The 21,836-nt window shown below is 43.0% G+C and overlaps 1 protein-coding gene across 1 annotated transcript in view; it reads left to right on the forward strand.

Annotated features, from left to right (window-relative positions):
• Positions 1-21,836, forward strand: part of LOC122942438 (oxysterol binding protein) — a 362,440-nt gene that overhangs the window by 189,619 nt on the left and 150,985 nt on the right. The window contains exon 6 of the mRNA XM_044300057.1: positions 19,343-19,394. Coding sequence (XP_044155992.1) covers positions 19,343-19,394 — 52 coding nt within the window. The remainder of the gene's footprint in view (positions 1-19,342; positions 19,395-21,836) is intronic.

Below are 21,836 nucleotides of genomic sequence, written 5' to 3' on the forward strand. Positions count from 1 at the left end.
AAGATGATAATGTAGAATAATTCACGGCACTCAAAATTTTTAGATGTGAATAAGGAAGGTAATTTTATTTGAAATGCCACTAGTGATTATCAGTTCATAGGCCAACGTTTTACAAAAAAACTACAATCATATAGGGGCAAATCTACCATGTATGTGTGTGTGTGTGTGTGTGTGTATGTGTGTGTATACAGGTCCTTCTCAAAAAATTTGCATATTGTGATCAAGTTCATTATTTTCTGTAATGTACTGATAAACATTAGACTTTCATATATTTTAGATTCATTACACACCAACTGAAGTAGTTCAAGCCTTTTATTGTTTTAATATTGATGATTTTGGCATACAGCTCATGAAAACCCCAAATTCCTATCTAAAAAGATTAGCATATCATGAAAAGGTTCTCTAAACGAGCTATTAACCTAATCATCTGAATCAACTAATTAACTCTAAACACCTGCAAAAGATTCCTGAGGCTTTTAAAAACTCCCAGCCTGGTTCATTACTCAAAACCGCAATCATGGGTAAGACTGCCGACCTGACTGCTGTCCAGAAGGCCATCATTGACACCCTCAAGCAAGAGGGTAAGACACAAAGAAATTTCTGAACGAATAGGCTGTTCCAAGAGTGCTGTATCAAGGCACCTCAGTGGGAAGTCTGTGGGAAGGAAAAAGTGTGGCAGAAAACGCTGCACAACGAGAAGAGGTGACCGGACCCTGAGGAAGATTGTGGTGAAGGACTGATTCCAGACCTTGGGGGACCTGTGGAATCAGTGGACTGAGTCTGGAGTAGAAACATCCAGAGCCACCGTGTACAGGTGTGTGCAGGAAATGGGCTACAGGTGCCGCATTCCCCAGGTCAAGCCACTTTTGAACCAGAAACAGCGGCAGAAGCGCCTGACCTGGGCTACAGAGAAGCAGCACTGGACTGTTGCTCAGTGGTCCAAAGTTTTCGGATGAAAGCAAATTTTGCATGTCATTCGGAAATCAAGGTGCCAGAGTCTGGAGGAAGACTGGTAAGAGGGAAATGCCAAAATGCCTGAAGTCCAGTGTCAAGTACCCACAGTCAGTGATGGTCTGGGGTGCCATGTCAGCTGCTGGTGTTGGTCCACTGTGTTTTATCAAGGGCAGGGTCAATGCAGCTAGCTATCAGGAGATTTTGGAGCACTTCATGCTTCCATCTGCTGAAAAGCTTTATGGAGATGAAGGTTTCATTTTTCAGCACGACCTGGCACCTGCTCACAGTGCCAAAACCACTGGTAAATGGTTTACTGACTATGGTATTACTGTGCTCAATTGGCCTGCCAACTCTCCTGACCTGAACCCCATAGAGAATCTGTGGGATATTGGGAAGAGAAAGTTGAGAGACGCAAGACCCAACACTCTGGATGAGCTTAAGGCCGCTATCGAAGCATCCTGGGCCTCCATAACACCTCAGCAGTGCCACAGGCTGATTGCCTCCATGCCACGCCGCATTGAAGCAGTCATTTCTGCAAAAGGATTCCAAGTATTGAGTGCATAACTGAACATAATTATTTGAAGGTTGACTTTTTTTGTATTAAAAACACTTTTCTTTTTTGGTTGGATGAAATATGCTAATTTTTTTGAGATAGGAAATTTGGGTTTTCATGATCTGTATGCCAAAATCATCAATATTAAAACAATAAAAGGCTTGAACTACTTCAGTTGGTGTGTGATGAATCTAAAATATATGAAAGTCTAATGTTTATCAGTACATTACAGAAAATAATAAACTTCATCACAATATGCTATTTTTTTTTTTTTTTTAGAAGGACCTGTGTGTCTGTGTGTATGTGTGTATATATATATATATATATATATATATATACACACACATACACACACACACACACACACTATCCTATACTATATTGATATTCTAGCCTGCAAATATAAATCAATAAATAATAATCTGATCATGGGGTGGTAATCACTGAAATATATCTACATATTGTTTATATCACAGGCATAAAAGGGCATTAAATAGCCAGAAAGTACTAAACCAAACAAGAAAAGAAGAAAATCAAACTTTGTCAAAGATACTTGAAACAGATTATGGCTTTTGTACAGCTCTTAATGGAGAAACAGAACAATGTTGAACAGAGGACCGCTATAGAAAGTCACTATATGTATATAGGGAGAGGACTGCAATCGATTAAACCACTCAGGGCTAGTGGGTCTATGTAAGCGTCACATTCCATATAGTATATCGATTATCTAGCATACTACATAAATACAAATTGACCCAGTGATTTCAAGCAATGTAATAATGAACACACACACACACAGACCAATCCATAAAGTAAGGTGCATAGAATTTTCAATATCGCATACATACCTCCGAGCAGCTCTGACTATAGAGAAGTGGCGTTGCGCTGGGTGACCTGCGCATGTCCAGTATTTATGCTGGGCCTGGTCTCGCGATATTGTAGAAACGTCATAAACCGGATGTCCGCATGCGAAATAGCGGAAGTCCAGTTATTCGTAGTATTCAATTATATTTTCGTTAAAAAATCGTAAAATGCAAAAGAAATCGGAAAGTCTGAAAATTCGGAAGATCAGATCGAAAAATCGAAATATACGATCAATAATCGGAAATTTACAAATAATCGTCTAAAGTAATCGATAAGTCCATGTACATGGTGTTGATTCAGTACAAACCAAAAACCACACCTTATAATCCAAATGAATATCTGAGATCAGGCTACACGCAAAAATCCATAGATCAGATATCAAATGATAACTAAAGGAGTATTATCAATAGATAAGTATGTTAGTATATTAGTTAACATCAGTATGTTAATCTACTAAACTTATCATGGACAAGACACCACAATTCCATTAAAAATCCTACCTGTAATTAGTCATTTTGTCTGTAATTGCCATAAAAAGAAAAAGAAGAAGAAAAAAGGATTATTGTGATTTCATTCTATATAGAACTCAGTGTCACGGTTTAGGCCCAATGGAGCCAGTGTCCTTAATTCATATATCCAGTATGATTCACGTTTTTGGAGTAGACGTTTTCGATTTCCGCCCCGACGTGATAGGGGAATGTGTTCCGTCGTCGGGGCTCTATGCCGGAAGAATCCTGATCAGTTTTATCCTAATGCATTCTGAATGGAGAGAAATCCGTTCAGGATGTCTTCATTTCCGGACCGGAACGTTTTTTGGCCGGAGAAAATACCGCAGCATGCTGCGCCTTGTTGCTCCGGCCAAAAATCCTGAAGTCTTGCCGCAAGGCCGGATCCGGCCTTAAGCTAAACGTTGTTTCGGCGCATTGCCGGATCCGACGTTTAGCTTTTTCTGAATGGTTACCATGGCTGCCGGGACGCTAAAGTCCCGCAGCCATGGTAAAGTGTAGTGGGGAGCGGGGGAGCAGTATACTTACAGTCCGTGCGGCTCCTGGGGCGCTCCAGAGTGACGTCAGGGCGCACCACGCGCATGGATGACGTGATCACATGACACGTCATCCATGCACAAGGGGGCGCTCTGACGTCATTCTGGAGCGCCCCGGGAGCCGCACAGACTAAGTATACTGCTCCCCCGCTCCCCACTACGACTATGGCAACCAGGACTTTAATAGCGTCCTGGCTGCCATAGTAACGCTGAACGCATTTTGAAGACGGATCAGTCTTCAAATGCTTTCAGTTCACTTGCGTTTTTCCGGATCCGGCGTGTAATTCCGGCAAGTGGAGTACACGCCGGATCCGGACAACGCAAGTGTGAAAGAGGCCTAAGTTGACTAATATGGTGACCGGCCTGAATAAAGTGATGGGGTATCGGGAGTTCCGATTTATTACAACGTATATCAGATTTATGTTTGCCAATGCGGTCTCGCGCACACTGGGAAGTTTCCCCAACGTAAGCGAGGCCGCACGGGCACTTGATTAGATAAATAACGAATGAGGTAGCGCATGTGAAAAAGCCTTTTATATTGTATTTCCTGCCCGTGTGTGGATGTGTAAAAGTGTTCCCTTTTCATGACATGAGTGCATTGTACACAGTTCAAGCACGGAAAGGTACCCATTTTTGGACTAGAGAATACAGTCTGTCTTGTTTACTTTTTCTCGGGGCCAATATCTGCTTTAATTAGGGTGTCACGTTGATTTTTTGGGCGCTTATAGCACATTCTAATGGGGTTATTAAATTTTTTTATATCGGGGTAAAATTTACCTAATAGCGGCCAGTTTTTCTGTATGATCCGTTGATTCTTCGGTACAAACGGGTGCTAGGTCACTACTAATGGAATTCTAGGTACAGATTGTTGTATTCGTGGAGGTCTCAATTCATGGTTACCTTGGGTAATCCACTTGATCTCCTTCTCTAGGAGGCCTTGAGGATAACCACGTGTTTTAAACTTGTCAGACATTTCTATCAGACGTTGATGTTTCACTATTGGGTAAATATTTGTATTTATGTAGTATGCTAGATGATCGATATGCTATATGGAATGTGATGCTTACATAGACCCACTAGCCCTGAGTGGTTTAATCGATTGCAGTCCTCTCCCTATATACATATAGTGACTTTCCATAGAGGTTCTCTGTTCAACATTGTTCTGTTTCTCCATTAAGAGCTGTACAAAAGCCATAATCTGTTTCAAGTATCTTTGACAAAGTTTGATTTTCTTCTTTTCTTGTTTGGTTTAGTACTTTCTGGCTATTTAATGCCCTTTTATGCCTGTGATATAAACAATTTGTAGATATATTTCAGTGATTACCACCCCATGATCAGATTATTTATTGATTTATATTTGCAGACTAGAATATCAATATAGTATAGGATATTGTGTGTATGTATATATATATGGTAGATTTGCCCCTATGATTGTATTTTTTTTGTTAAAAAATTATTTTGCTTAATTTCCTTTTTCATATATTGATTGTGTGTTATTGTAATTAACAGGCCGTGAACAAGGTTGGGGAGGACCGAAACGTTGGCCTATGTAACTGATAATCACTAGTGGCATTTCAAATAAAATTACCTTCCTTATTCACATCTAAAAATTTTGAGTGCCGTGAATTATTCTACAATTTTACTTAATTGAGCACCGAAGATAACTCTATACTCAGCAGAGTGCCAGCCATCAATCTTGTTCTCCCAAAAGATAAGACTATGTACAAGAGGCATTATTGTGTGTGTGTGTGTGTGTGGGGGGGGGGTATTTTTGCCCATTCATCTTTAGCAATGAGCTCCAAATCTTTCAGTTTGGAGTGTCTTCTTGCCATCACCCTGATCTTTAGCTCCCTCCACAGATTCTCAATTGGATTCAAGTTTGGACTCTGGCTGGGCCACTCCAAAATGTTAATGTTGTCTGCTAACCATTTCTTCACCACTTTTGCTGTGTGGTTTGGGTCATTGTCATGCTGAAATGTACACTGGTGTCCAAGGCCAAGTTTCTCTGCAGACTGCCTGATGTTGTCGTTGAGAATCCTCATGTATTGCTCTTTTTTTCATGGTGCCGTTTAATGTGATTTGGTTCTTTGGCCCATTGGCTGAAAAAGACCCAAAGCGTTAGGTTCCCACCACCATGTTTGACAGTGGGGATGGTGTTCTTTGGGTTGAAGGCCTTTTTTACGCCAAATGAAGGAAACATCATTGTGGCCAATTAAATTTTTGTTTCATCTGACCATAACACAAGACCAGAAGTTGTCGTCTTTGTCCAGATGAGCTATTGCAAAGGCCAAGCAAGCTTTTGTGTGCCTTATCTGGAGAATTGGCGTCCTCCTTGGTCTGCATCCGTGGAACCCAGCAGTGTGCAGTGTCTGTTGGACTGTCTGCCTTGAGACATTGCCACCAGCAGAGCCCCGATTTACCACCAGGATGGCCTTGGTGGTGATCCTTGGATTCTTTTTCACCTCTCTAACTATGCTCCTGGGCAGCACAGGTGTCACTTTTGGCTTCCGACCACGTCCTCTGAGATTTTCCTCAGTCCGGGACATCTTGTATTTTTTAATACTACTCTACTGTAGCCACTGGAACTTGAAAACATTTAGAAATTGCCTTGTAGCCCTTTTCTGACTTGTGAGCAGCCACAATACGCAGCCGCAGGTCCACACTGAGCTCCTTTGTCTTGACTGTCCACAAACCAAGAGAATCACTGATTCAGACCCTGACATGAATCCTAAGCAATCTCCCAAGATTGCATCTACGGTGGCCAGAAGTACTTGTCGTATGCTTTACCCCCTTCCATAGGTGGAGTTCTTGCACTACTTCAGGACACAGTACTTGCCTTATACATTGTTCCCTGCGTATACTTCCCCCTTCTGTAGGTGGCGGAATTGCATCTTCACTGGGTTCAGTACCTGCCGTATGCATTAGCCCCTTCCATAGGTGGCGCAATGACATTATCACTGGTTACAATGTGTGCTGTATGCATTACCCCCTTACTTAGGTGCAATAATTGCACTCTCACGGGGTACAGGACTCGCCATATGCACTAGTTCTCGCTGTGGGCATTAACCCCCTTCATAGGTGGAGTATTTTCCCTACCACTGGCTTGAGTACTTGCCGTATGCATTCCACCTTCCATAGGTAGGGTAATTGCACCACCAATGGATACGGTCCCGACTGTTGCGCTATCCTTCCGTAGGCGGAGTGTTGCACATCACTGTGCTTCCTGTTGCGTTACCCCCTTCCACAAGTGATCCACTAGCGGGGGAATAACTAAACATGTTCGGATGCTGGAATTCAACTGCGCCACGGCTCTCGGTGCTTTTGTTTATTTTTTCAAGGGGGCGTGGCACAGTCGATACCAATGGGTGCCAGGTACCCTTACTCTATTGGTATATGGGTGCTGCCACTGGATACAGTGGCTATTCCTCATTGTATCCTTCTCTTTTTTGGTGCTGGTTTTGGGCATTATTATAACATCCCCTGTCTTTTCAGGGGGTTACATAGCATCACTTATGTGTCCTAGAGACCCCCCCCCCCCCATCTCCATTGGCCTCAATTGTTACAGCGGTCATGTTATCGTCCGCATCAATAAGTAGTGCGTACACCATTGCACATATATGGTGAGTACGTTCCAGCGAGTCGAGTGTTTCGCTGACTCTGTATTCTCTATCCACCACGCCTCCTTCTCTAGGAAAGTGGTTATGCGGGCACTCTGGTTTAGCTGCTACAGCGTGTTCTCCTCCACAGGTGCAGCTTTTCGCTAAAGCTCGAGTTAGTGGTAGCTGCAGTGGGACATCCCCTCAGGTAGGGGTCCTACCCTGGCACTAGCTTGGCAGTTGCTCCAGTTCAGCGCCCTTCCAGGAAGAGTTTTTAAGGTTAGCGCTACTTAACTGGGGCAGTATAGTACGTGGCTTCTACGGATAGTCTCAGGCCTCCCCCTTAGTTTTGCGCTGATAGGGCAAGCGCTGGCTACTACTGTGGGAGCGGTATTGTGTTACCACTATATACTTGGGTTCTTACTGCACAGCTCTTTCGTCAGGTGGTGGACTCTTCTAGCACTGAATTCGGTGGCCTCTGCGGGTGGCCCCCTCCTCTGCTGTGGGGTATGGGGCTCGCAATACAGTGTGACTCTTTGCCTGGCTTCCTACTGAGGCAGAGTTTTTGCACAGCCACTTAATTCCTGGCTACTTCTGTATAACGCTGGTATCAGCGGGGAATGGGCTTAGACCTAGCCTATACTTCTCCTGTCTTTTTTCCTCCTCTGACTCATGGTTCATAGCCACCCCGCATGCCTTGGTAGTTCCTATGTTACTACCTTCCCTCATCTGCATTTGCGCGAGGTATTCGTTTGGTGGCCTTCCATTCCAGACACGCTCCCGTCCTGAATGGTGGGCTGTGGCACCCTCCACATCCCTCTTTCTACAGGGACTCCTTCCATTGGTCCGGGTGTGCTAACGGTATCTACACGACAGCTTCCCACCTTTCTCTCCCGAGCAAGAGTTCCGGAAGCATGCGGCATGGACGCCCTGATATCTCCTTGGCAGGAGTTCTCCCTCCTTACGTGATTTTTCTCCTTCCCCTCCTACCGAGGGTTCTACAGAAGATCAAGATGGAGGGCATTCCGACAAATCCTAGTCGCTCTGGATTGGCCCTGTCTCGTTTGGTACGCCGACCTCTTTCTCCTTCTAAGAGACATCCCTTGGTCACTGCTCGGAGACTACCTTCAGGGTCCGGTCTTACATCAGCATTTAGGGTCTTGGTTGACGGCGTGGCTATTGAAACAGTCATTCTGACGTGGAGAAGATTTTCGGAGGACATCATCCGCACTATGATTCAGGCCAGGAGGCCTGCATCGCCCAGGACCTGGAGGTCTTTCCTGGGCTTCTGTGAAAGCCGGGACATCCCCTCACTCCGTTTTTTTTTTTTTTTTTTGTCTCCCCACGGTCCTATCCTTTCTACAATCAGGGTTGGACCTTGGTTTAGCCCTTAGTCCCTTTATGGGTCAGGTGTTGGCGCTGGGGCAGCTTTCCAGCGTCCTCTGGTTCCCCCCGTGCCCTTGGAAACCTTCCTTCAGGGAAGCTCTGACAACATCCAATAATGTAACTCCCTTCCATAGGGTGTGAATTTGAGGGACCGTGAAGGAAGGACAATTTCTTCATTGATATGGAAGTCAGAGACCATCTTCGGTAGAAGAAGGAATGGGCCGGAGAACCACCTTATCCTTGTGAAGAACCAGGAAGGGTTTTCTGCTTGAAAGCACCCCCATTTCGGACACCCGTATGATGGATGTGATGGCCACAAGAACAAACTACCTTCTAGGACAGGAGCCAGATAGAGAGATCGCTCGCAAGGGCTCAATGGGAGAAGACTAGAATACTGAGAGAACTATATTCAGATCCCAAGGCAGTAAAGTACGGTACGGAGGAACCCTTCCGGCGTACGGAACCCCTTTTTGTCTTACAGAGGGTCCTCGCTAGGGATTGGCGGCCTCCAACGTGGCGATTGCACGTTGGATTCGGTCTGTAAGTACTGAAGCATACCGCGCCCGGATCAGGGTTCTGCTCTTAGGTGTCACGGCTCACTCCACCAGAGCGGTAGGCGCTTTCTTGGGCTTGGAGGAATTGCGCTTTGGCTGCACAGTTGTGTAAGGCGGCTACTTAGTCCTCCTTACACACGTTCACAAAAATGTACCAGGTGCATACTTATGCATCGGCAGTCGCTGCCTTGAGCCGCGTGGTCTTGCAGGCGACAGTTCTTAGATGCCTGCAGGTGGCTTGCTTCCATGGGTATGTGGTTTTTCCCTCCCTGTGGACTGCTGTCGGACGTCCCACGGTTCCTGTGTCTCCCAATGAATGAGTGAGAAAAGGAGATTTTTGGATAACTTACCAGTAAAATCTATTTCTCGCTCTTCATTGGGGGACACTGCACCCACCCAGTATTGTTGTTCAACCACAGTTGTGGCTGATGCTGGTTAGAACCCTATTGGGTCCTTTTTGAAATGGTTGGTGTTCCACGTGTTTTTCTTTGGTTGGCTTGCTTCTCCTACTGCTTGTACACAAACTGAAACTCTCTCTCCAGGCTGGAGGGGGTATAGCTGCCAGGGGAGGAGCTAACAGCTTGTACTAGTGTTTACGCCTCCTAGAGGACATAGCTATACCAACGGTTCCTGTGTCCCCCAATGAAGAGCAAGAGAGAGATTTTACTGGTAAGTTATACAAAAATCTCCTTTTTCAGCAAACGGGTGTCTCACAGAAGACAGAAACACTTGTGAAAGGATTTCATAACACACATTTGTGAAAGAAAAATAATTACTAGCAGACCCAATTTTTTTTTCACAAGGGGTTAAAGGAGAAAATGCTCCCCAGTATATTTTCCCCATTTTCTCCCCTTTTTGCAGACACCCCATTTGTGGTTGTAGCCTGCTGTATTGGTGCACAGCAGGTCTCTAGAGGCAAACTGCAAAAATATGGATTTTGCAGGCCTGAATAAACGGACATGAATTTTAGGTGCCGTGTCACATTAAATAAATTTCCCCCAGAAATGAAAAACTCCAAGAAGTTACCCATTTTGGCAAGTGGACACCCATGCAAACATTTTAAGGGTTGGAAAGGGCACTTTTGACCTAACAGGTGTTTCTCAGAAGTGAATATGTAGTGGTTTGTGAAACGTGGATATGTAAGCTATGCAGACTTAATCAGAGGTATAAGGTTGTAAAATTACAGGGTACATCAAGGTTGAAATTAATACTAGACCATTAACAGATTTATTTAACCAATCACTGGTAACAGGAGTCGTCCCAGAAGATTGGAAATTAGCAAATGTTGTTCCCATTTACAAGAAAGGTAGTATGGAGGAATTGGGCAACTATAGGCCAGTAAGCCTGACATCAATATTAGGGAAATTAATGGAAACCATACTTAAGGAGAGGATTGTGGAACATCTAAAATCCCATGGATTAAAAGATGAAAAACAGCATGGGTTTACTTCAGGGAGATCACGTCAAACTAATCTTATAGATTTTTTTTTTTTTATTGGGTGACTAATAGATGGCAGAGGTGCAGTAGACATCGCTTATCTAGACTTTAGTAAGGCTTTTGTGCTTGGACTCCCATATTGTTGAATGGATTAGGCAGTGGCTGAGGGACAGACAACAGAGGGTTGTAGTCAATGGAGTATATTCAGACCATGGTCTTGTTACCAGTGGGGTACCTCGGGGATCTGTTCTTTGGGCCCATATTTTTTAATATCTTTATCAGCGAAATTGCAGAAGGCCTCAATGGTAAGGTGTGTCTTTTTTTGCTGATGACACAAAGATTTGTAGGGATACACCAGATGGAAAAGGATTTAGGAAAACTAGAGGAATGGTTAAAAATCTGTCAACTAAAATGTAATGTTAAGTGCAAGTTAATGCACCTGGGGCGTAAAAAGCAGTGAATATAAAATCAGCGATACAGTCCTAACCTCAGTATCTGAGGAAAGGAATTTAGGGGTCATTATTTCAGAAGACTTAAAGGTAGGCAGACAATGTCATAGAGCTGCAGGAAATGCTATCGGAATGCTTGGGTGTATAGGGAGAGGCATTACCAGTAGAAAGAGGGAGGTGCTCATGCCACTCTACAGAGCACTAGTGAGACCTCATTTGGAGTATTGTGTGCAGTACTGGAGACCATATCTCCAGATGAATTTTGATTTGAGAGTTCAGAGAAGAGCTACTAAACTAGTACATGGTTTGCAGGATAAAACTTACCAGGAAAGATTAAAGGACCTTAACATGTATAGCTTGGAAGAAAGACGAGACATAGGGGATATGATAGAAACTTTTAAATACATAAAGGGCATTAACAAGGTAAAAGAGGAGAAAATATTTAAAAGAAGAAAAACTGCTACAAGAGGACATAGTTTCAAATTAGAGGGACAAAGGTTTAAAAGTAATATCAGTAAGTATTACTTTACTGAGAGAGTAGTGGATGCATGGAATAGCCTTCCTGCAAAAGTGGTAGCTGCAAATACAGTGAAGGAGTTTAAGCATGCATGGGATAGACGTACGGCCATCCTTCATATAAGATAGCGCCAAGGGCTATTCATAGTATTCAGTATATTGGGCAGACTAGATGGGCCAAATGGTTCTTATCTGCTGACACATTCTATGTTTCTTTGTTTCGTGTGGCACTGTAGGGCTTCAGAACTTGATCTGAAAGATCAACCCCTACCATGTGCTTATTGTAGTCCAGGATGCAAACTGGTTTGGGGACAGTGTTAGTGGTACCTCGCACATGAGCAGGTGAGCTGGTATTTGTGTGAACGGTGGTCAATAAAACGACATCTTGTCCTTGTACTTAACGTCCAACATTTTCTCACGGAGTAAAGCCCTGCTTTCACCCATTCTCAGTGGTTGGCCTACCAGGGATCTAGGGAGGACTCTGTTATATTTGCGCACTGTGCTGCAAGCCACAGTACTTCTGGCCGTTAGGGACCTGAATAGGGGTATGCTGGTTTACTATTTATCCACATAGAAGTGGTAACACTTATCCAACAGTGGGTGCAGAAAGTCCTACACAATTTTTCCCCTAACTCCTATGATTGGGGGGGGGGGGGCATTCTGGGGGTTCTATGCGGCAATCTTTTTCTTCATAAATGCTTAACTTGTGGGTGTACCCTGAGCTACTCACAAAGTTTTGTAAATTTTTATGCCATACTTTGCCCGTTTGCTAGGCAGGTACTGGCAGAATCTAACCCTCCCTTGGAAAAATAACAGGGACTCATCTACACATACATTTTTATCAGGGGTGTTCACCTCAGCAAACTTGGTGTTTTAAAGTGGTCAAGGACAGGCCTAACCTGAAACAGACGGTCAAATGTTGGGTCAATTTGGAGTGGGCACTGTGTATTGTCCTTGTAGTGTAGGAATTTCCGAATTGTCTCAAAACTCTTCCGGGTCATGGTGTTACTGTAAATTGGAGTCTGGTATAAAATATCATATTGTCTGACGTTTGGCTTCTTAAAAAAATTATTGCATGCACGCACAAACCAACACTAACACGATATATATATATATATATATATATATATATACACACTCACCTAAAGAATTATTAGGAACACCTGTTCTATTTCTCATTAATGCGATTATCTAGTCAACCAATCACATGGCAGTTGCTTCAATGCACATTTAGGGTTGTGGTCCTGGTCAAGACAATCTCCTGAACTCCAAACTGAATGTCAGAATGGGAAAGAAAGGTGATTTAAGCAATTTTAAGCGTGGCATGGTTGTTGGTGCCAGACGGGCCGGTCTGAGTATTTCACAATCTGCTCAGTTACTGGGATTTTCACGCACAACCATTTCTAGGGTTTACAAAGAATGGTGTGAAAAGGGAAAAACATCCAGTATGCGGCAGTCCTGTGGGAGAAAATGCCTTGTTGATGCTAGAGGTCAGAGGAGAATGGGCCGACTGATTCAAGCTGATTAGAAGAGCAACGTTGACTGAAATAACCACTCGTTACAACAGAGGTATGCAGCAAAGCATTTGTGAAGCCACAACACGCACAACCTTGAGGCGGGTGGGCTACAACAGCAGAAGACCCCACCGGGTACCACTCATCTCTACTACAAATAGGAAAAAGAGGCTACAATTTGCATGAGCTCACCAAAATTGGACTGTTGAAGACTGGAAAAATGTTGCCTTGTCTGATGAGTCTCGATTTCTGTTGACACATTCAAATGGTAGAGTCTGAATTTGGCATAAACAGAATGAGAACATGTATACATCATGCCTTGTTACCATTGTGCAGGCTGGTGATGGTGTGGGGGATGTTTTCTAGGCACACTTTAGGCCCCTTAGTGCCAATTGGCCATAGTTTAAATGCCACGGGCTACCTTAGCATTGTTTCTGACCATGTCCGTCCCTTCATGACCACCATGTACCCATCCTCTGATGGCTACTTCCAGCAGGATAAAGCACCATGTCAAAAAGCTCGATTAATTTCAAATTTGTTTCTTGAACATGACAATGAGTTCACTGTACTAAAATGGCCCCCACAGTCACCAGCTCTCAACCCAATAGAGCATCTTTGGGATGTGGTGGAATGGGAGCTTTGTGCCCTGGATGTGCATCCCTCAAATCTCCATCAACTGCAAGATGCTATCCTATCAATATGGGCCAACATTTCTAAAGAATGCTATCAGCACCTTGTTGAATCAATGCCACGTAGAATTAAGGCAGTTCTGAAGGCAAAAGGGGGTCCAACACCTTATTAGTATGGTGTTCCTAATAATTCTTTAGGTGTGTGTGTGTGTGTGTGTGTGTATATATATATATATATATATATATATATATATATATTTAAACTACATGGAAAAAAAAATGCACAGTAAACTGAGCTGAGCAGTCAGAAAAATCGATGTTTTTTGATCAGCGCTCAACAGGTGCAGGACTTGCGCACGCACACGGATATTATTTGCGTGCAAAAATCTGCACTAACCCTACCAAACTATAACACACACACTATATATATATATATATATATATATATATATATATAACACATACACACACAGTGGATTTAAAAAGTCTACACACCCCTGTTAAAATGTAAAAAAAAAAAGCCAAGATCCAGAGATGTCTTCCAAAGCATCAGAGGGATCTCATTGTTAAAAAGGTATCAGTCAGGAGAAGAGTACAAAATAATTTCAAAGGTATTAGATATGCCATGGAACACAGTGAAGACAGTCATCATCAAGTGGAGAAAATATGGCACAACAGTGACATTATCAAGAACTGGACGTCCCTCCAAAATTTATGAAAAGACGAGAAGAAAACTTGTCTGTGAGGCTACCAAGAGGCCTACAGCAACATTAAAGGAGCTGCAGGAATATTTGGCAAGTACTGGCTGTGTGGTACATGTGACAACAATCTCACGTTTTCTTCATATGTCTGGGCTATGGGGTAGAGTGGCAAGACGAAAGCCTTTTCTTACAAAGAAAAACATCTAAGCCAGGCTACATTTTGCAAAAACACATCTAAAGTCTACCAAAAGCATGTGGGAAAAGGTGTTATGATCTGTCTGATGAAACCAAGGTTGGACTTTTTAGCCATAATTCCAAAAGATATGTTTGGCACAAAAACAACAGTGCACTTTGCCAAAAGAACACCATACCTACAGTGAAGCATGGTGGTGGCAGCATCATGCTATGTTTTTCTTCAGCTGGAACTGGGGCCTTAGTTAAGCTAGAGGGAATTATGAATGGTTCCAAATACCAGTCAATTTTGGCACACAAATTTCAGGCTTCTGTTAGAAAGCTGAATATGAAGAGGAACTTCATCTTTCAGCATGACAATGACCCAAATCCTACATCCAAATCAACAAAGGAATGGCTTCACGAGAGGAATATTAACCTCTTACAGACACAGGGCGTACCTGTACGCCCTGATGTCAGAGTCCTTAAGGGCACAGGGTGTACAGGTACGCTCTGTGCATTTCCAATCACCGCCACGCGGCGGGCAGCGATCGGAACAGAGTGTCTGCTGAAATCATTCAGCAGGCACTCTGTGACAATACCAAGGCGGGTCCTGTGACCCCCCCGACCCCCCCCCCCCCCCTCAAATCGGTGATCGCAGCAAACCACAGGTCAATTGAGATCTGTGGTTTGCTGCGTTTCCAGGTCATTCGGGTCTCCTGTGACCCGATAACCCGGAATAGGTTGGTGATTGGTGGTGTCCCAGCACCTCCATCACCCCCACGTGAGCCACCAAAATTCGCAGGGACAGGTTTTAGGGAAAGAAAACCTGTCACACACACACTATAAATAAAGTTTTAGACGCACACACACTCCCTTATGGCCCGCCAGCTGTTCTTTGCCGTGGAGGCATACACCCTGCTTGCCTCCGACTCCGAGAGCCCCAGTGAGGACGAGGATGACCCCACTTTCCTCTTGTTACCCACGTCGTCCTCATCATATAGTGATGATGATGAGCCCCCGCCAGGCAGAGCAAGGGGACCCCCATGCCAGGGACCCTGTGTCCCACACTAGTATGAGTCACCCTGGAGCTCGTACTAGTATTCCGGCCCACCAGATATGTCCACCCGAGCCCACTACATGTGAACTTATCTGGCGTACCCCAGAGGATTTTGAGCCCGTGATTCCTGACTTTGTTGGACCGTCAGGACAGGAATCCAGATTCCCACAGTGGTATTCACTGAATATGACTATTTTTTTTTTTTTTTTTCAGTGACCACTTTGTGAATCTGATGGTGGAGCAAACAAACTTGTTCGCCCAACAGTTCATTGCTCAACACCCGGACTCCTTTTTGGCTAGGTCTGGTGGCTGGACTCCGGTCAGTGCAGCCGAGATGAGGAAGTTTTGGGGCCTCGTGCTGCACATGGGCCTAGTTAAAAAACCCAGTGTCAGGCAGTACTGGAGTGGGCACGTCCTCTATCAGACCCCACTCTACTGTATGGCCATGACACGTTCCTGTTTTGAGGCCATTCGGAAATCCCTGCATTATGCAGATAATGCAGCATGTCCCCCCATTTAAAGCCTCCCTGATGCACTCGTAGAGTAGAAACTTTATAAAAGTGACCCCATCTAAGAAACTACACCTCTCAAGGTATTCAAAACTGATTTTTAACCCTTTAGGTGTTCCACAAAAGTTATTGGCAAATAGAGATGACATTTCAGAATTTCAATTTTTTGTAACCTTGCCTCACAAAAATGTGATATAGAGCAACCAAAAATCATATGTACCCTAAAAATTGTCCCTACAAAACTGCCACCTTATCCCAAAGTTTCCAAAATGGGGTCACTTTTTGGGAGTTTTTACTCTAAGGGTGCATCAGGGGGTCTTAAAATGGGATATGGTGTAAATAAACCAGTCCATCAAAATCTGCCTTCTAGAAACCATATGGTGTTCCTTTCCTTCTGCGCCCTGCCATGTGCTCGTACAGTAGTTTACGACCACATATGGGGTGTTTCTATAAGCTACAGAGTCAGGGCAATAAATATAGAGTTTTGTTTGGCTGTTAACCCTCGCTTTGCTACTGGAAAAGATGGATTCAAATTAAGAATTTGCCCAAAATGTTTTATTCTGAAAATTAATCTCCATTTGCCAATAACACTTGTGGAACACCCTAAAGGGTTAACAATGTTTGTAAAATCAATTTTGAATACCTTGAGGGGTGTACTTTCCAAAATGGGGTCATTTTTGCGTGGTTTCTATTATTTAAGCCTCACAAAGTGACTTCAGACCTGAATTGGCCCTTAAAAAGTGGGTTTTGAAAAATTTCAAGATTTGCTTCTAAACTTCTAAGCCTTGTAACATCCCCAAAAAACAAAATGGCATTCCCAAAATGACCCAAACATGAAGTAGACGTATGCGGAATGTGAATAAATAACTATTTTTGGAGGTATTACTATGTATTATAGAAGTAGAGAAATTTTAACTTGGAAATTTGCAAATTTTTCCACATTTTTGGTAAATTTGGTATTTTTTCATAAATAAAAATGATATATTTATTTTTACTCCATTTTACCAGTGTCATAAGGTACAATATGTGACGAAAAAACAATCTCAGAATGGCATGGATAAGTAAAAGCGTTTTAAAGTTATTCACACATAAAGTGACACTGGTCCGATTTGCAAAAAATTGCCTCGTCCTTAACGCTGGGTTCAGACCTGAGCATACTTGAACGTACGCTCTGTATGCGCGATTGTACGGGCGTTTGCAATCGCGCATACAGAGACAAGCGAACGCCCATTGTCGCGCGTTCCCGCTGAAGTTTATGTACGGGAACGCGCGACAAGACGCCCCAAAGAAGCTCATGTACTTCTTGGGGCGTCGGGCGTTTTACAGCGCGATCGTACGCGTGAGCATTTTACAGCGCTGTAAAACGCTCAGGTCTGAACCCAGCCTAAGGTGAAAATGAGCCCGTTACTTAAGGGATTAACGTTTTGGAATGGCCCAGACCTGAATCCGACTGAAAATCTGTGGGGTGATCTGAAGAGGGCTGTGCACAGGAGATGCCCTCGCAATCTGATAGATTTGGAGTGTTTTTGCAAAGAGTGGGCATATCTTGCTAAGTCAAAATGTGCCATGCAGATAGACTCATACCCAAAAAGACTGCTGTAATAAAATCAAAAGTATTAGTTTAAGGGTGTGCACACTTATGCAATCATATTTTATGTTTTCTTCCCTCTACCTAAAAGATTTTAGTTTGTTTTTCAATTGAGTGGTTTGGTTTTTTACATCACACAAACCGGACATTTTAACAGGGGTGTGTAGACTTTTTATATCCACTGTATATATAACTACTTGGGGGAAAAAAAAAAAAAAAAAAACTCCACCGTAAACTGAGCAGACCGATCATAAAAATTGATGTTTCTGATTAGCGCTCAGCAGATGCAGGACACCCGTACGCACACAGATATTATGTTTGTGCACAAATCTACACTAACACTACCTAACTAAAATTGATTTCTATCTAACACTAAATGTACTTTTTACTCCAATAAAATAAAAATAAAAACTGAGTACAAAAGCGACCAGTAAATAAAATGGTACTTATTGGTGCTCAGGGCTGCAGAACGCACACAAGCGGACGTTTGGTGCGTTATTGCAGACTATGCAGTATAAAAATTTACTGCAGATCCAAAAAAGAACACTAGCGAAAAAATATGTATTTAAGGGACAGATGAAAAAAATATATATCTGCACCAAATAAAAGCCCAGGTGCTGAGCAGTGAAGTATGGACTGATCAGCTGATCGCACACAGAAAAAGTGGTGCAGAGCAGAAAAAATAAATAAATAAAGTGACAACAAATGTCTAAGTTTCTTCGCCGCAGGCAAAATCGGACGGGGAGGGAGAGGGGTGGTTAAGGACAGGGATTAAGGCTTGGGAAGGGGGTTAGATTAGGTAGAACCACATCAGCATGCAGTCACCAGCTAGAATGGCTGCATGCAGGGAGGTTCTGCCCATACCTGTGCAGCTATAGCGCAGCCATTGGCTGGAGCGTTGTTCCAGCCAATCGCAACACTGACAGGGGACTTCAAACACTGGTGTCCCCTGCCTAACCTCAGAGGGGACAGGTGCTTACTTATTCAGCATCGGTCACCTCCCTTTGATCCGCCCTGCAGCTTACATATGCTTCCTGTGCTGCGATGTGTCGGTCTTCACTGATCGGCCATTCGCACGGCACAGAGCTGCCCTTACCAGTAATTTCTGCCTGTCGGTAAGAGCAACCATCGCGCTCCGGTTTTTTGACTATTTTCACCCAGAGCCCGGCAGACCACGCTCCGTACACATACGGCGCTGGTCCTTAAGTCACATCCGGTTGCGCCGTACATGTACGGCGCGGGTCCTCTATGGGTTAAAGACTACAACTTGTCCCGCAAAAAACAATCCCTTGTACAGCTGTATAGACCAAAAAAATATAAAAGTTATAACTCTTGAAAGGCAACGATGCAAAAAGGAACAAAAACACTTTGTCAGTAGGGCCCAAAACAGGCTGGTCCACTAAGGGGTTAAAATATACATACTCTGTCTACTAGTTTGGGGACAAGGTTTCAACTAAATGTAATTTGTGCAGTGTTGATACTCAGGCCAGAGGCAGCCTTTTGAATAGTTGTAAGCGGTTTGTGCAAAGGGGACTTGACTTTATTTTTTAACAATTTTATACAAAATTATGAGGAAAAACATGGCAGAAATGCAGCCAATATGCAAATTGTGAATTTACTTTGAGTAAAAGAAATCTGTAAGACACCACTAAACATATAGATAAATACCTGCCAATAACTTTGCAAAATCTGAATGTAAAAGGTTTTTTTTATTTTTTTTTTATATTTTTTATTTTTATAAATCATTATTCCAGAAAAATAATGCTAATTATATTACGACATTGATGGTATACACACATGCTTTCATTCTCTTTGCAGACGATCTGGTAGCAATATCAGTGCCGCAAGCTGTGATATTATGGAGGAGCAGGTGAGTGCAGCTTTATTTAATTATCATATGACACTAACAGAAGATTTCCAACCATCTGTAAAATAACTGCTACGATTGCCATTAAATGGGTGCCGTCTTTAATAAATAAAGCCTAAATTGGTATTTTCATCTGGGACATTGGTGGCGTATTGCCAGGATGTGCCATAAGTGTCAGATAAAAGCAGGTGCAACATCTGGGACCCGCTTCTGTCTTCAGAACAGGACTGGCGAAGTGAGCAGATTGTAGCCATGCATACATGGCCACCCTCTGTTCCCCGCTATAGACGTACTGAAAGTAGTGAATGAAGCATTGGATGCGCTTGCTCAGTGTGCGCTTCATTCATTGCTATTGGACTTCCAAATATAGCTTGCTCAACTAATTTCTGAACTCCCATCGATATGAGTGGAGAGCATGCACTGTGTACTTTTTCCCTTTGGGGGACCCTGTTCTCTAGAATATTTATCTTCTAGCGATATGCTATCAATGTGCCAGCCCCTTTAATCATCATCATTGCCCAGTCTAGGTAATCCTTGCGAGCCACAATAATCTGCTGTCAGTATCTCTCTCCTGACCTGTTTGATGCAGTGCGTTAGTGTAAAATGCATCAGCCTGGATTCCAGACGGAGTATCTCACGTTGGTCCCTAAACTAGAAATATTGCTAGCGGTATTGGCCACCTGACCCTATTCAGTCTCTGCGTGTGGACAAGAAAGTCACTGTTCACAGACAGTAAGCATTACAAGCATTACAACATTTTGTAAATGGTGAGGAATTAATAAATATTAGTAGACAGGGCTCCAGATGGCGACCAAAATGCGACTTAGAATTGCAAAATGGCGACGACACTTTGTAGACCCTCCTCTGCTCTGCCTCTTTCACACACGAGTTAAACTGACATGGCACTCGCTGCTGTCAGCACATACCATGTTCTCCTCAGCAGCACAGGGGTGAAGGAGGCAGTCCCTCCTCCCTGTACCGCTGCTGCCACCAATGGACTGATAGGGAGGAGGAAGGGAGGGGCTGTGGCCACTGCGCCACCAATGAATATAGTTTATGCCTGAATACAAATGCAGCCTGCGGGTCCCAGCCATATCCCATACCTGGCACCCAGCCTCTATGACCGCGCGCTGCGATCCGCTGCTATTAAGCAGTCATAGAGGCCGGGTATGAGATATGGCCGGTACCTGCAGCCTGCGTTTGTATTCAGGCATAAACGATTTTCATTGGTGGCAATTTTTGGTGTTTATTTTTTTCACGTGGTATCTAGTATCGCAATACTTATTTATGGTATTGAAATCGAGTCAAAATTTTGGTATCTTCACAACCCTAGGTAAGACTTTTTTTTTTTTTTTTTTTTTTTTTTTTTTTTTATTATTATTATTATATCGTAATTGTATGTATTTTAAATTTGGCAAAAATTTTTATTTAGCTCCTAACAAAATTTTTCAGGTTAGGATCCAATCAATGGCTCCTTGATATTTTTTTTATTTTTTTTTTAGTCTGGAGCCCTGTAGATAGTTACATAATACTTCATTAAGACTCATGCACACTATCGTTGTTGTTTTTCTGCATCCAGACTATTTGCTGTCTGCATCCATACTTCCTTTTAAAAATAGAATGTGTCCTACTGTTTTACGGACAAGGATAGGACAGTTCTGTGGAGGGCTCGACCTTCCATTCTGCAAAATTTATAACACATCGCTGGTATCCGTGGTTACTGGATCCGTAATTTGCGGACCGCAAAAATAGCTACGCTCATGTGCATGAGCCCTTATACAGTAAAATGACAGTCTATTAACGGGTTTGCCACAGGGTGGGGTTCAATACTATCTGCCTCAAAGCCAATTCCTTGCAGGGATGTCAATATCTAGGTAAGAGCTGTGAGGAGTTTTTTTAGTGACTTCCTCATAGTGGCTGCTATTTATCACAACTTTGCTAAAACATGTGATCCCACAACATAATTACTAAACGTTTCCTATAGCTTTAACCCCTTCAGTACCGAGCCACTTTTCACCTTAAGGTGAAGGCAGATTTTTGCAAGTCTGACATGCGTCACTTTGTGGTAATAACTTTGGAACACTTTTACTTATCCAAGCCATTCTGATATTGTTTTCTTGTGACACATTGTACTTTGTCAGTGGTAAATTAGAATCAATGTGTTTTACCTTTTATTTATATTTTTTTTTTAAAGTTTACGGACAATTTGGGAAAAATATGCCATTTTCTAAATTTAAGTTTGCTTTTAATACTGATAGTGATTCACAGAATAGTTATTACTTAACATTTACTACATTCAGGTCCATAAATATTGGGACATCGATCCAATTGTAACATGTTTGGCTCCATACACCACCACAATGGATTTGAAATGAAACTAACAAGATGTGCTTTAACTGCAGACTGTCAGCTTTAATTTGAGGGTATTTACATCCAAATCAGGTG

This window comes from Bufo gargarizans, chromosome 6, assembly GCF_014858855.1.
Source record: "Bufo gargarizans isolate SCDJY-AF-19 chromosome 6, ASM1485885v1, whole genome shotgun sequence".
In the NCBI taxonomy this organism is placed as follows: Eukaryota; Metazoa; Chordata; class Amphibia; order Anura; family Bufonidae; genus Bufo; species Bufo gargarizans.